The sequence below is a fragment of the Mastigoproctus giganteus genome, chromosome 10, assembly GCF_048544385.1.
Source record: "Mastigoproctus giganteus isolate SK-2022 chromosome 10, ASM4854438v1, whole genome shotgun sequence".
In the NCBI taxonomy this organism is placed as follows: Eukaryota; Metazoa; Arthropoda; class Arachnida; order Uropygi; family Thelyphonidae; genus Mastigoproctus; species Mastigoproctus giganteus.
In genome coordinates, this window is record NC_143584.1 from 6,353,197 (window position 1) to 6,365,263 (window position 12,067).

The 12,067-nt window shown below is 35.1% G+C and overlaps 1 protein-coding gene across 1 annotated transcript in view; it reads left to right on the forward strand.

Annotated features, from left to right (window-relative positions):
• The window catches only part of LOC150078650 (F-box only protein 22-like), a 28,868-nt gene extending 17,274 nt beyond the window's left edge, over window positions 1-11,594 (forward strand). Inside the window, exons 2-3 of the mRNA XM_090384162.1 lie at window positions 3,903-4,104; window positions 10,783-11,594. Coding sequence (XP_090240288.1) covers window positions 3,903-4,104; window positions 10,783-11,594 — 1,014 coding nt within the window. The remainder of the gene's footprint in view (window positions 1-3,902; window positions 4,105-10,782) is intronic.
• Window positions 11,595-12,067: the final 473 nt, after the last annotated feature.

The following is a 12,067-nucleotide window of genomic DNA, read 5'->3' on the forward strand; positions in this document are numbered from 1 at the left end:
GAAGACATGATGACAGAATAAGAAAATAACAGAATGGTACCCAAGAGGAGCTAGAAGAAAACCTGGAAGACAACGGTGGAGATGGATAGATGAAATTCATGAGTTTGTGGGTAGTAAATGGATGGCCATTGCACAAAACAGAAGGAATTGGAAAGTTGTTGGAGAGGCCTTCATCCTGCAGTGGATTGAAAATGGCTGCTGCTGATGATGTCTTGTCCTGGTCTACAGTAGAACAAGACAACATACAGTTCTCCAGGTGGGCACATGCTGCCCAGGAGGACCAGAGATGAGAAATTCTGGTACAGGTGATATCTTGGTTCCTGACTGTAATGGCCGCCCAGGGCATATCTTCATTTGTTTGAATCACTTTGTGTGCTGGGGGATCAAGCCCCCTCTTGACCAGCAAGAGGGGGCTTGATCTTGCCTTAGAGCTTTGGTTTTGCTGGCTAAATGCAAACAGCTGTCAAAAATATAAATGTTCAGATTACATCTGGCAGACACCATGTGAGCATTTGTTTCAATCAAGGGGGTTAGTGACTTTGAAAATTCTAAAAAATATGAAAAAACTTTTATTATTATTATTGGTTATAATAATTGGTCTTAAATTTTTATAATTGAAACAAATAGGGTGTCTCACATATGCCACAATGGGTGTCTTTGTTAAATCAAGTGATGGAAGGTTGCTTTTACCAGTGTTTGAGAGATGAAATTTTTCTAAAATTTTCTATTATTTTTTAAAATTAGTTTTTTGTCCAGCAACCCTGCAATGGTTGCTGGATGAAACTAGGCCCAATGGGTGTCTTTGTTAAATCAAGTGATGGAAGGTTGCTTTTACCAGTGTTTGAGAGATGAAATTTTTCTAAAATTTCTATTATTTTTTAAAATTAGTTTTTTGTCCAGCAACCCTGCAATGGTTGCTGGATGAAACTAGGCCACAGTGAGAATTAAGTTTTTAAAAATCTTTACCCTCTCCAATCTAGATGAAGATGAGACAATCCCAGTTTTTTTTTTTGCATATGGTGTGTGGAAGGACAACAACTGTATGTTGTAATAAACATGTTAAAAAGCTTTCCCTAAACTTACAGCAGCCCTCCACTGCAATTCATATTTGGCTACATCCTTGACTAACAACACACCCACTCACTTGAATAAAAAGTATTATTAAAATATATATAAAAATTTTCAGGACACCAAATTTTTTCTTGGCTAACCAGCTAAGGCACACTGGCACTTAAAAAAATTGGATTGTGATGTGATATTCAGATACATGCTTGGTCTTGGTTTCCCATTGCCTTTTGTTCATAAAAAGTTTGATAAATGTTCGGGATGTACTTACTAAAGGCTTCACACCCTCAACCCATCACAGAAGTCCTACTAAGAAGGCTACAGTGCCAGTGATCACTTTTGAAGATTGCTGTCACGTTTTTATCCTTGTATAGGAGAAAGGAAGAAATAATGCACCCTAAGAAAGATTACAAATTTAGTTTGAACTATGAGGTGTGAACAAGATGTTCAGTGACTGAACTAATATTGGGAAAACGATGAAGCACACTGCTTCTTCAAATGGATCTTCTAGTTTCCTTAACTACATACCTATTCCAACACTTCTGGAACATCTGGAAGCATTTCTAATTGGCTTCTTCTGGAATTGCTAATAGTTCTTCTATTGGATTCAAAATAATTTCCTCATCCATTGAAAATCCTTTCAAGGGTCTTTAAGCTTGGGAAACAAAAACAAATCACAGGGAATTGAATATAGTGAGTATGGCAGATGGGTGGCCACAGTGACAGAGTGCTTTGTAAAATATTCTTCAATGGAACACATTGTGTTTCAAGGCCTTTGTCATGATTTAAGTGTCAATTCCTCAAATTCTGCTTTTCTGGCTGCTTTATCCCATAAAGCATTGTGCAATCACTATTTTACTATACTATAAAATAGTCCTAACTGTTTTGTAGTATTCATTCACAATCATACACCCATGATTCATCAAAAATAACAATGGAAGAAACAAGTATGAGTCATAAGCAGTACATTGATGAAGACCCTGACATGTGAGATCTCACTGCTCTGTGATCATCAGAGAGAATATGAAGCTAACTTGTCTGAAACATTGTATTCCCAAATCTTCTATTAAAATTGATATGTTCCATGGAAAATACCAATTTCATCACCCACAATTTCATGGATAGTTAATGTCAATCGTTCTTGATCTGGTGAAGAACACAAGCAAATGAATTTTTGGTTACTGAAGTTGAAGGATGTAATGTATAGCAGCTTCCTGAAAGCTGTTTTTAACATTTTGTGGGTTTCTGCTGCACTTTTCCCTAATTTGAAATGAAATTTATGCAAATTTGCTGCCCTATAAAATCATTTTAAAGTGCAGTGAAACAAAGCATCTCCTATTCAATGTGCACTAAGTTAGACTGACCACAGATAAACAGGTAACACATGTTGAGTAACCAAATATGTTGACACATATCAACTTGCTACAAAGCCACAATTTTGAGACATGAAATCAGTCCCTGAACATTTTGATCACAAGTCATGTACAGAAAGAATGAATCCTATTTTCAAAGAATAGGAAAAATAGTTTCCTATTCTCTGAAAATAGTTAATCCCCCCCCCCATTTTTAGGCATGTTTATATGTGTGTGTACACACATGTGAATGCACCTATTATCTTCATGTCTGTCTATCTGTCCATATGCAACAGAGAGACTCCCATGTACAGATTTTCATGAAATTTTATATTTCAGCCTTTTAAAAATAATTGTGAACCAAATTTCATTACAATTGGACAAAAAGAAATCCGACAGTTAATTATTTATTTTTTCAATTAAAAATTGTATGGAAAAATAAATTCATGGATTAAATATAGTTTCAATGCAGTATTTTCAGCTAACCCAAGCATGTCTTACATGTAATTGTTATGTAGTACTTGATGGCACAGTGTAGCTTGTGAATATATGTAGAAAAGAAGAAGAGTAATAAATATTATACAGCTATAATTAAATTGAAAATGGCTAGGTTTAGAGAACTTAAAACTAGATTTAGATTGTTCTATAAAGTTAAATAATCTTAGTAATTAATTGATAAGCAGTTAACTATATTTACTTTTCACCTCTGTTAATCACAGTAAAAGAACAAATTCAATTAAAGGAAAAAATCTAATGCTCTTGAAATGTAACACACTGCAACTGTGAATCACAAATATAACTTTTTAAAAAATGTTATTTTTGATTTGCAGTATCAGTTCATTTTTGAATGGGTAAAGAAGAGTGTCTTTGCCTATTTAGCTGATAGTTAGGCTGCTAAAATTTTTATTATTTGCCGCAAAATAAATCTGCAACAACTAGCCAGAACTGTACAAACACATCCTTCAGAAGTGTGCCATCGATGCTACAACAGGACATATGGCCTAATCTTCCGAAGTATTTTCCTGTTGGCAGTTACACAAGATATTTTTGCTTTAATGTTAATTTTGACCCTGTTCAATAGAGATTTTCAACTTTTTAATAGAGAAACTGCAACATAGAATTGCTTTCCGTTCACTCAAGAGTAACTCTCAGTTACTCTTGAGTGAACAGAATAGGTTTTGCGATTTTTGATTTTGAAATATGAAAAAAAAAAAAAATATATGGGGAGGTGGGATTTTTTTTTGATTCCCATATTTAATGTTGGCAGATTCAAACTCTCAGTTAGCAATTTTGGTAAATTACCAAAAAAGCTCATACAGACTGAAGTTGTGATTACGTTTGATCAAAAGCAAGCCTCTTGAAAGACATACATACATAAACACAACTTGTTAGACTTTAAGATTAAGTTCTTGTTAAAATGGTTATTGCTATTAAATGAATGTTTTATTTTAAAATTTCAGCACTAAGATGTCTTTTGTTTTTTAGCTATGTGGTCTTGCAGATGGCTTAATTTTTGAGACATCAGAAGACTCTGTGCTCAGAAAATATCCAAAATCATTTACATTGGATGTGATTGAACATATTAATCATGTTCTGGAAAATGCACCAAACGAACCAAAATTGGCCGTGTTATTTTCATCATTCTGGTGCCAACACTTATTTCGCATGGAACTGCAGGCTACAGAAGGTAAGCAATGAACTTTACTATATACTGTGTGTGTGTATGTATGTGTATATATATATATGTATATATATATATATATATATATGACATCATTGGGCACACAGGTTCTGGGACCGTAAGTGGTTGGAGAGTTTGTGGATTGGCTCGTCCGAAAACAGTAGCATGAATAGGGATAAGGGTGTTTGGCTCCACCCCATCTTGGAAGCTGTAGTCCTTGCAAGAGATGAGCGCTTCACGTTTCCACATTCTTGAGCCATGGGTGCCGTGAACCTGATACTAAAGGATATGTTGCCCAAGTAGCATTGTTGTTGGGAAAGGAGGCGGATGCCCCCAAAAGCTACAATCATTGTTTTATCGCTTTTAATTTTTGTATTTTATTGTATTTTAACATTTTCGTAATAAATTATTTTATTTTATAGTAAATCAGTTTTGTAAATATTATTTTACAGTATCCACTGTATCGCTTCGTACATTTTATTATATTTATATTTTTACAGTATCAAACTATTTTAATCAAAATGGTTGGTGTATTTATTTAAATTTGTGATATGAACTATTCTCCCAACCTTAGAGGCCTTTTTGAGGATATATGACATCATCTGTAGTGATTGTCAAGTGGGAACCCAGAATCACAGAAGTAAAACAGATTTTTCAGCTGGAAAGCTATTATCAATCCTGGGATATTTCCAGGTTTAATACTAAAAATTAATATATATATATTTTTTCATTACTTTATTGGTTAGGTTCAATCTCAGTATGGTATAAGAATGATGGTATAATTCTTATATCCTAATTAATTCACCCTAATTATTGTATAATAATTCCTACCACAGAAATTATTTCTGAATCAACCAGCAAACAAACAAACAACCTCTTGTTTGCCACCTGAATCTCATCCCTGTAATGGAAGTAATTATGGATGAGGGTAATGTTCTAATGACAGTACGGATGGTATGCTACTGCAAAAGAATCTAGAAAAGTTGAGCATGGCAAGTGAAGTTTAACTGAACTGTTGAGGTGGCAACTGAAGTTTAACATTGACAAGTGCAAAGTACTGCATATGAGTAGCAGTAACCCCAGAGTAACATACCAACTGTGTGGTAGTACACTCAGGTATTGAAGAATGAAAAAGATCTGGGGGTAATCGTGTAGTCAGATATGAAATTTTCTGAGCAGTGCAGACGGGCTGCAAGAGTGGTTCATGGGTTTTGTCAATGATATATAGGAATTTTTCTAGCAGGGATATGGAGGTGATTATCCCCTTGTATAAGGCAATGGTCAGGCAAAACCTTGAGTACTGTGTACAGGTCTGGAAGTCTCATTTTAGGAAGGATGTAGAGTTGCTAGAATGAGTACAGAGAAGGGCAACAAGACTGGTGAGGGAAACAAAGAGACGTTCTTATAACGAAAGGCTCAAGTTCTGTAATTTTCAGTGTCTGGAGACTAGGCACCTGCGAAGGAGACCTGTTAGCATTGGCAGGGCATATGATGCAAGAAAGCAAGGTTATACAGCATAAGGAAAAAAAAAAAAAAAAAAAAAACACCCTTCCCATTTCACCCATCCATTCACTCCAAATGTTTGTATAGTTCTGCCTTGAACTTACTTAAGTTGCTGACCTCCATTACAACAGATGGAAGTTTGTTCCAATTATCAACCACCCACTGGCTAAAGGCAAATTTCAGCACATCTATTCCACAAATCTTTCCTCAGTTTGAATTTATGCCCCCTCAGGTGAGTAGTCTGAGCAAGAGGAAGAATTCCATTAACATTGAGCTTGCTTAATCCATTCAAAGCTCTATACTGCTCAATTAGATCACCTCGCAGGTGCCTAGTTTCCAGGAGATGCAATTTGCAGAAGTTATGCCTTTCTTGGTAACACCAACCCTTTGTTCCATTCACCAATCTTGTCCTTCTCTGTACTCGTTCCAGCAGCTCTACATGTTTATAGCTCTCAAGGTGTAGCCTGACCATTGCCTTATACAAGGGGATAATCACCCCCTTATTCCTGCTAGCAAAATTCCTGTATATCATTGACAAGACACCATGAGCTACTCTAGCAGCCTTTTTGCACTGTTCAGAAAACTTCATATCTAACTGCACAATTACCCTCAGGTCCTTTTCATTCTCTACCACTGTCAGTATAGTACCACAAAGTTGATATGTTACTCTGGGGTTACTGCTACCCATATGCCGTACTTTACATTTGTCAATGTTATAGACTTCAGTTGCCACCTCTCAGCCCATCTGCTCAACTTTTCCAGATCCTGTTGCAGTAGTGTACTGTCATTATTGTCATTTAACATTCCTGCCAACCTTCATATCGTCTGCATACTTAGACATTAACCCTGATATACCTTCATCAATATCATTGATAAATACCAAAAACAATAATGGGCCCAACACCGAACCCTGGAGGACTCCACTAATAACATTAGTCATGAAGAGCAGTGTCCAATTATAACCACTCTCTGTCTTCTTCTTCCACTGAACCATCCTTTTATCCATTGTAGCAACTTGCCCTTAATGCCATGCTGCTACAATTTGTACAGTAGTCTTCCATGTGCCACTTTATCAAAAGCTTTCCTAAAATCCAAGTATATGATATCAAAATTATTCTTTGCATCCAATTCCTTTGTAACCACATCATAGTATCCGTTCAAATTTGTCAGACAAGACTTCTCCTTAACAAATGCATGGTGGTGTCTGAACTATAACTGTAATCGGCGAAGGTAAAGAAAGCCTGCACGAGAAACATGCAAAAGTTCGATGAAATTTGCCAGTAAAAGTACTTTGCCGTAGTGGCATTTGTATTGTTGCTCACCCGGTAAACAGACAGTGGGTGTTATCGGTCAGGAGTAGAAATTGAATCCCATGGGAGATTGAAACCCCCCAAAGTGGAGGAGATAACCTGACCTTTTTCTTTAGAATCACTGATGGACTAGTGGATAAATTGTTTATTAAGAAAAAAAAGGCAAAGGAATTGTACTAAGTACAGTTCCTTTGCCTTAATGTCTTAAGTTTCAGTACTTAGTACTCAAACTGGAAAGTCCGTTCGCTATCCCCCTCACAGTGCATCAAAATTTTCTTCTCATATCTCAAATAATTATACTTTAAAAATTATCTTCCCCTTGTTAACCTAAAACTTAATACATCAGCTTCTCATTGGAATCAAGAACTCTTCTACCAATTTTTGTTCAAGGCTGTAATTTTAGTTAATTTTAGTTTAGAATCTTTTTAGAATCAAAACTTGCCTCTAAAACCCACACATTCTTAGCAAAAGAATTTTGCTAAGAATGTGTGGATTCTTAGAAAAAGCTTCTGGCTTGTGAAGTTAGATCTACTATATAAATTTTTTATCGCATTCACTGCCGCTGATGCATATAAGCTTTAAACATAAGCAGTCAATAAAGTGCAATAGAGTGCAAATGAAATTAACAACTGATCGATACCTCCTCACAGATTAAACTCTGGGCAACACTTTTTTTTTTTTTGTGTTTTGTTTTGTTTCTGCAGCAAATGCTTTCTTGCATCATTTGCCACTGTTAATACTAACACCTGGTTTTTGTTTCTAGACTTAGTACTTAGTTTTGTTCTTTTCCTGAGGTTAGTTTATGTACATGGAATCAACTTTTGATAAAAATTTGCAGTTTTTTCTCATTCACAACTCAATGTTGCTCCTCAGAGCAACATTAAAGTTGTTCTTTAACATTCCAAAAATTTCAGCACTTTGAATAAACCCTCTCCAATGGCAGTGTTAAGCTTCAAGTTTGTAAAAATATTAATATCTAACTTTAATATAGCACCAGCACCTTATATACTTTGCAAACTTACCTTTAATTCCATTTGGTTTAGTGTAAGAATGTAAAAAATTAAAAACTAAGAGCAAGAAACTTACTCCATCCACAAAGGTGCACCTTTGCATGGCAGATTATCATTCCATTAAAATCCATTCAAAATGCTGAAATAAAAACAAAGTCAGAACAACTCTAATGAAGAGCTTTCAGATTGCTGTCCCCATGCTGACTGTGGCTAAAATTTTCTTTTTATTGTAACAGCCAAAAAAAGTAATTTTGCATAACTATATAGTTGAAAAAGACAAAAAAAAAAAAAAAAAACTTTCATGGCTTCCACTTTTACTAAAAGTGATTAATATTTAATTAAAGATTGATTTTAATCTTAAACTGAACAGAATTCAATGCGGTCTTCTCTTCCAATATTCAGCAGCTTATATTTTGGTGTTTGTGCAAATGGATTGGTAATTCACTAATTTCAAAATTGTAGGTCTTCTTCTGGTGGTAGTATTAGCATTAGCAGGGCACATGATGCAAGAAAGCAAGCTTATATAGCATCAGCCAAAAAAAACAAAAAAAAAAAAAAACACAGACCCTTCTCATTTCACCCATCCACTTGCTCCAAATGTTTGTCTAGTTCTGCCTCGAATCTGTTTAAGCTATCAACTTCTATAGAAGTTTGTTCCAGCAATCAGCCATCCGCTGGCTAAAGGCAAACTTCCACATCTATCTTACAACTGTCTTTCATCAATTTGAATTTATGCTCTCTCAGGCAATTATTCTGAGCAAGAGGAAGAATCCCATCAGCATTGAGCATGCTCAAACCATTCAAGGCTTTATACACCTTAAACAGATCACCTCGCAGGTGCCTAGTCTCCAGACACTGTAATTTGCAAAACTTAAGCCTTTCTTCGTAAGAGCAACCCTTTCTTCCATTCACTAATCTTGTTGCCCTTCTCTGTACTCGTTCCAACAGCTCTATATCCTTCTTAAAATGAGGCCTCCAAACCTGTATACAGTACTGAAGGTGTGGCCTGTGAATAATCACCTCCTTATCCCTGCTAGAAAAATTCCTGTATATCATTGACAAGACACCACGAGCTACTCTTGCAGACCGTCTGCACTGCTCAGAAAACTTCATATCTGCCTGCACAATTACCCCTGATCCTTTTCACTCTCTACCACTGTCAGTGTAGTACCACACAGTTGATACATTACTCTAGGGTTACTGCTTCCCATATGCAGTACTTTACATTTGTCAATATTAAACTTCAGTTGCCATTGACAAATATAAAGTACTGCATATGTAGTCACTGAACACAGTACTTGTGATGCTTCTGATATCAAAATCTGAAAGTGAGGACAAAACTTGTGTGGAAATCAAAAACAGTAGTCACAGCTCCTGGAGACTCAAATTTCACTTAAGTGAAAATATATCTGATGCAAACTTTGCAATTCTTTGTTTCAAAAATAACCAACTAATTTTGAATTTTTCAGCTTCTCTTAATTTGTAATCTTTTGAAAAAACTTGCTTGTCAGCAGAACTTATTTCAACATGAATTAATAAGTACATTTTAAGGCAAAATTGTAAACAGTAAGTGTATTCAAGAGCAAAAAATTCAGCAAATTCTATTAAGAACAAAGCATTGCTCCTAACAAAAGCTGCATTTGTACTGATTGCATAAGAACTTCATTCGGTGGCATGTGAAAGCTTCCATGCAACAGTTGGCTGCTTGTTTAAACTGGATTCACCACTCAACCTAAGTTTGTTAATAGGTAGGGGCCATCCATCATCTGATGATGATGGATGGCCCCTACCCATCATCTGATGAGAGACCAGTAAGTCTTGAAATAACTGTCATGGTGGTGTTTCAAGATTGAAGTGAACAGTAGGTTAACTTCTTTTAGTGATGCTATTCAATTTAAAATGTTAATAGCAATTTAAGTCAACTTGTGGATAGCACTGTTGTCTTTCGAGCATGCCTAAATCCTAGCCTTATCACTGGGGGGATCACACTGTCCCCAAGAAAGAAAATGGTAAAAAAAGTGATACATACCATTATCAAATTACTTCACTGCATGCATTGAAATACAACCCCAAAATACAGACCAAGATCTTAAATCTTCTTAGCAGAAGATTTTCTTATTTGATAATAAAATAAACATCAAATAATTTTGAACATGGGTGTTATTTTAGGAGAGTTTGCTGGGAAGAAGAGAACAGGAAGAATCTTATTTGGCTAATTTTTTTTCTGTTGTATATTTGGCAGTCTGATAAATTTTGCTCATATTAACAAATATTTGTCAAAAAGGAAAAGTTTCAGGACTGTAAATTGCATACGTTTGCAGCTAGGTTTGTATGTTTACAGAATGAACAATTCAGAATAAATCTCATTGGAATCCTTGCACTTCCTCCTAAGCCCAAAAATACATAAATGAAAATGGAATAAAACCTAGATCTTCTCAAATGGGTATCAAGTGGTGAAGCCACTATGCCACAGAGATGTGTATAGTTAGAAGTAATTGCTATTTATTCAGAATGCAGCCATCTTCCAGGCAGTGCTTAATTACTAATTAAGCAGTCTGGAAGATGAAGATTAATTACTAATTAAGCACTTTCTTGAAGACATTATCCAAGTGACTCCTTCAAGTGTGTGGGATACAAAATTAATAGACCTAATTAACCTGCATTCCTATTGCACAACTGGCCAGTGTTTTAGGTCATGCAGCACTCGGATCCTGTTTGATAAAGAAAAATGAATTGTATTGAATGACAATATATTATTGATGTTAAATGTAAAAATGTGAAACTATTAAAAATGGAGATAGCCAGTTACATACATATTATTGTATTAATTATTAGTATATAATTAATTTTTTTTTTTCCAGCTACCAGTGTCCCACTTGCTATTTTACCTGAAGACTGTACTACCATATTTACTTTGAATCCAGGTGTGGTTGGAACTCCATGTAATGGGGGATCACCTGTTGATTTCCAGGATTGCCCAGGATTATGTGGTGCTTTCTTCCCAACTTTACCTGGTGTGAATATATATACCTTTCCTATTACAGACAAAGTGGCAGATGCCGGTATTAGCAGTATGACTTCAATTCCTGAAAATGTACACGTCAAATGCATTTTCATTTTCTGCTATAAATATTCTGAAGAGGCAACTGTAGTTAAGGATATAATTGATCATTATATTGAAAAGCAGAATGGAAACATAGTAGTTGGAGGCTTATTTACATCTTATTCTTCCACTGGCATTGGAGTAATGGATCCTAATTATATTGGAGTTGGACTTGCTTTTGCTGGAAATGGTTTAATAGCAGCTTCTACTGTCATTGAAAAATGTTTAGACAAAGACAGAACTTTAGCAGTACTGAAAAATCTGAAAGATTGCAAATTGCCTGAACAGCTGTCTTGTGCTTTCCTATTTGATGTCTGGAAACTGATGAGACGATCGGATGATGGAAACTTTTCTAACCATCTAGAAGGAGGCATGTTCAGTGCATTATTTCCTGGTGTTCCATTATTTGGTGCCTATGGAAAATCTTGTATTGGTACTAACCATTTACCAAAGTATTCTGCTAAATATAAAATGGAACTTCCATTTGTTAAGCAAAAGCTAATACCTCAATACTGGAAGCTTGATAATTGCTGTGTACTCATTATTTTATCATTCCTAAAATATTTTTAATGTATAGAATCAAAAAAGTGTGTGTACATATGTAAATTAATGCAAATTACAAATAAATATCTTTTATTTTAAATAAATACAGAAAAATCCTGTTACACTGAATCCAGTTTTAACAAAAATTTCGTTATACTGAAAATATTTCCAAATCCTGGATGTCTTTCATTATTATTAGTAGTGGCAAATGATGCAGCAAAGCTTATGACGGCAACAGAAAAAGAAAGAAAGAAAAATACCCATAATCATCTGTCCATCCCCTCTAATTTGTCTAAAAGTGATTTGACCCCTTCACAAGAAATTAAAATTTTCACCAAAGTTGATTTCCGTTGGATACAGTTAACAGGAAACAAAATGAAGCACCAAAAAACTGAACTTTGGAAGAAAATAATAAAAAAAAAAAACAAAACAGATTTACCTCTCACAGGAGTCTAATCCGTTTGTTAAAGCACAAAAAACACAATGAACTTTGTTAGGAA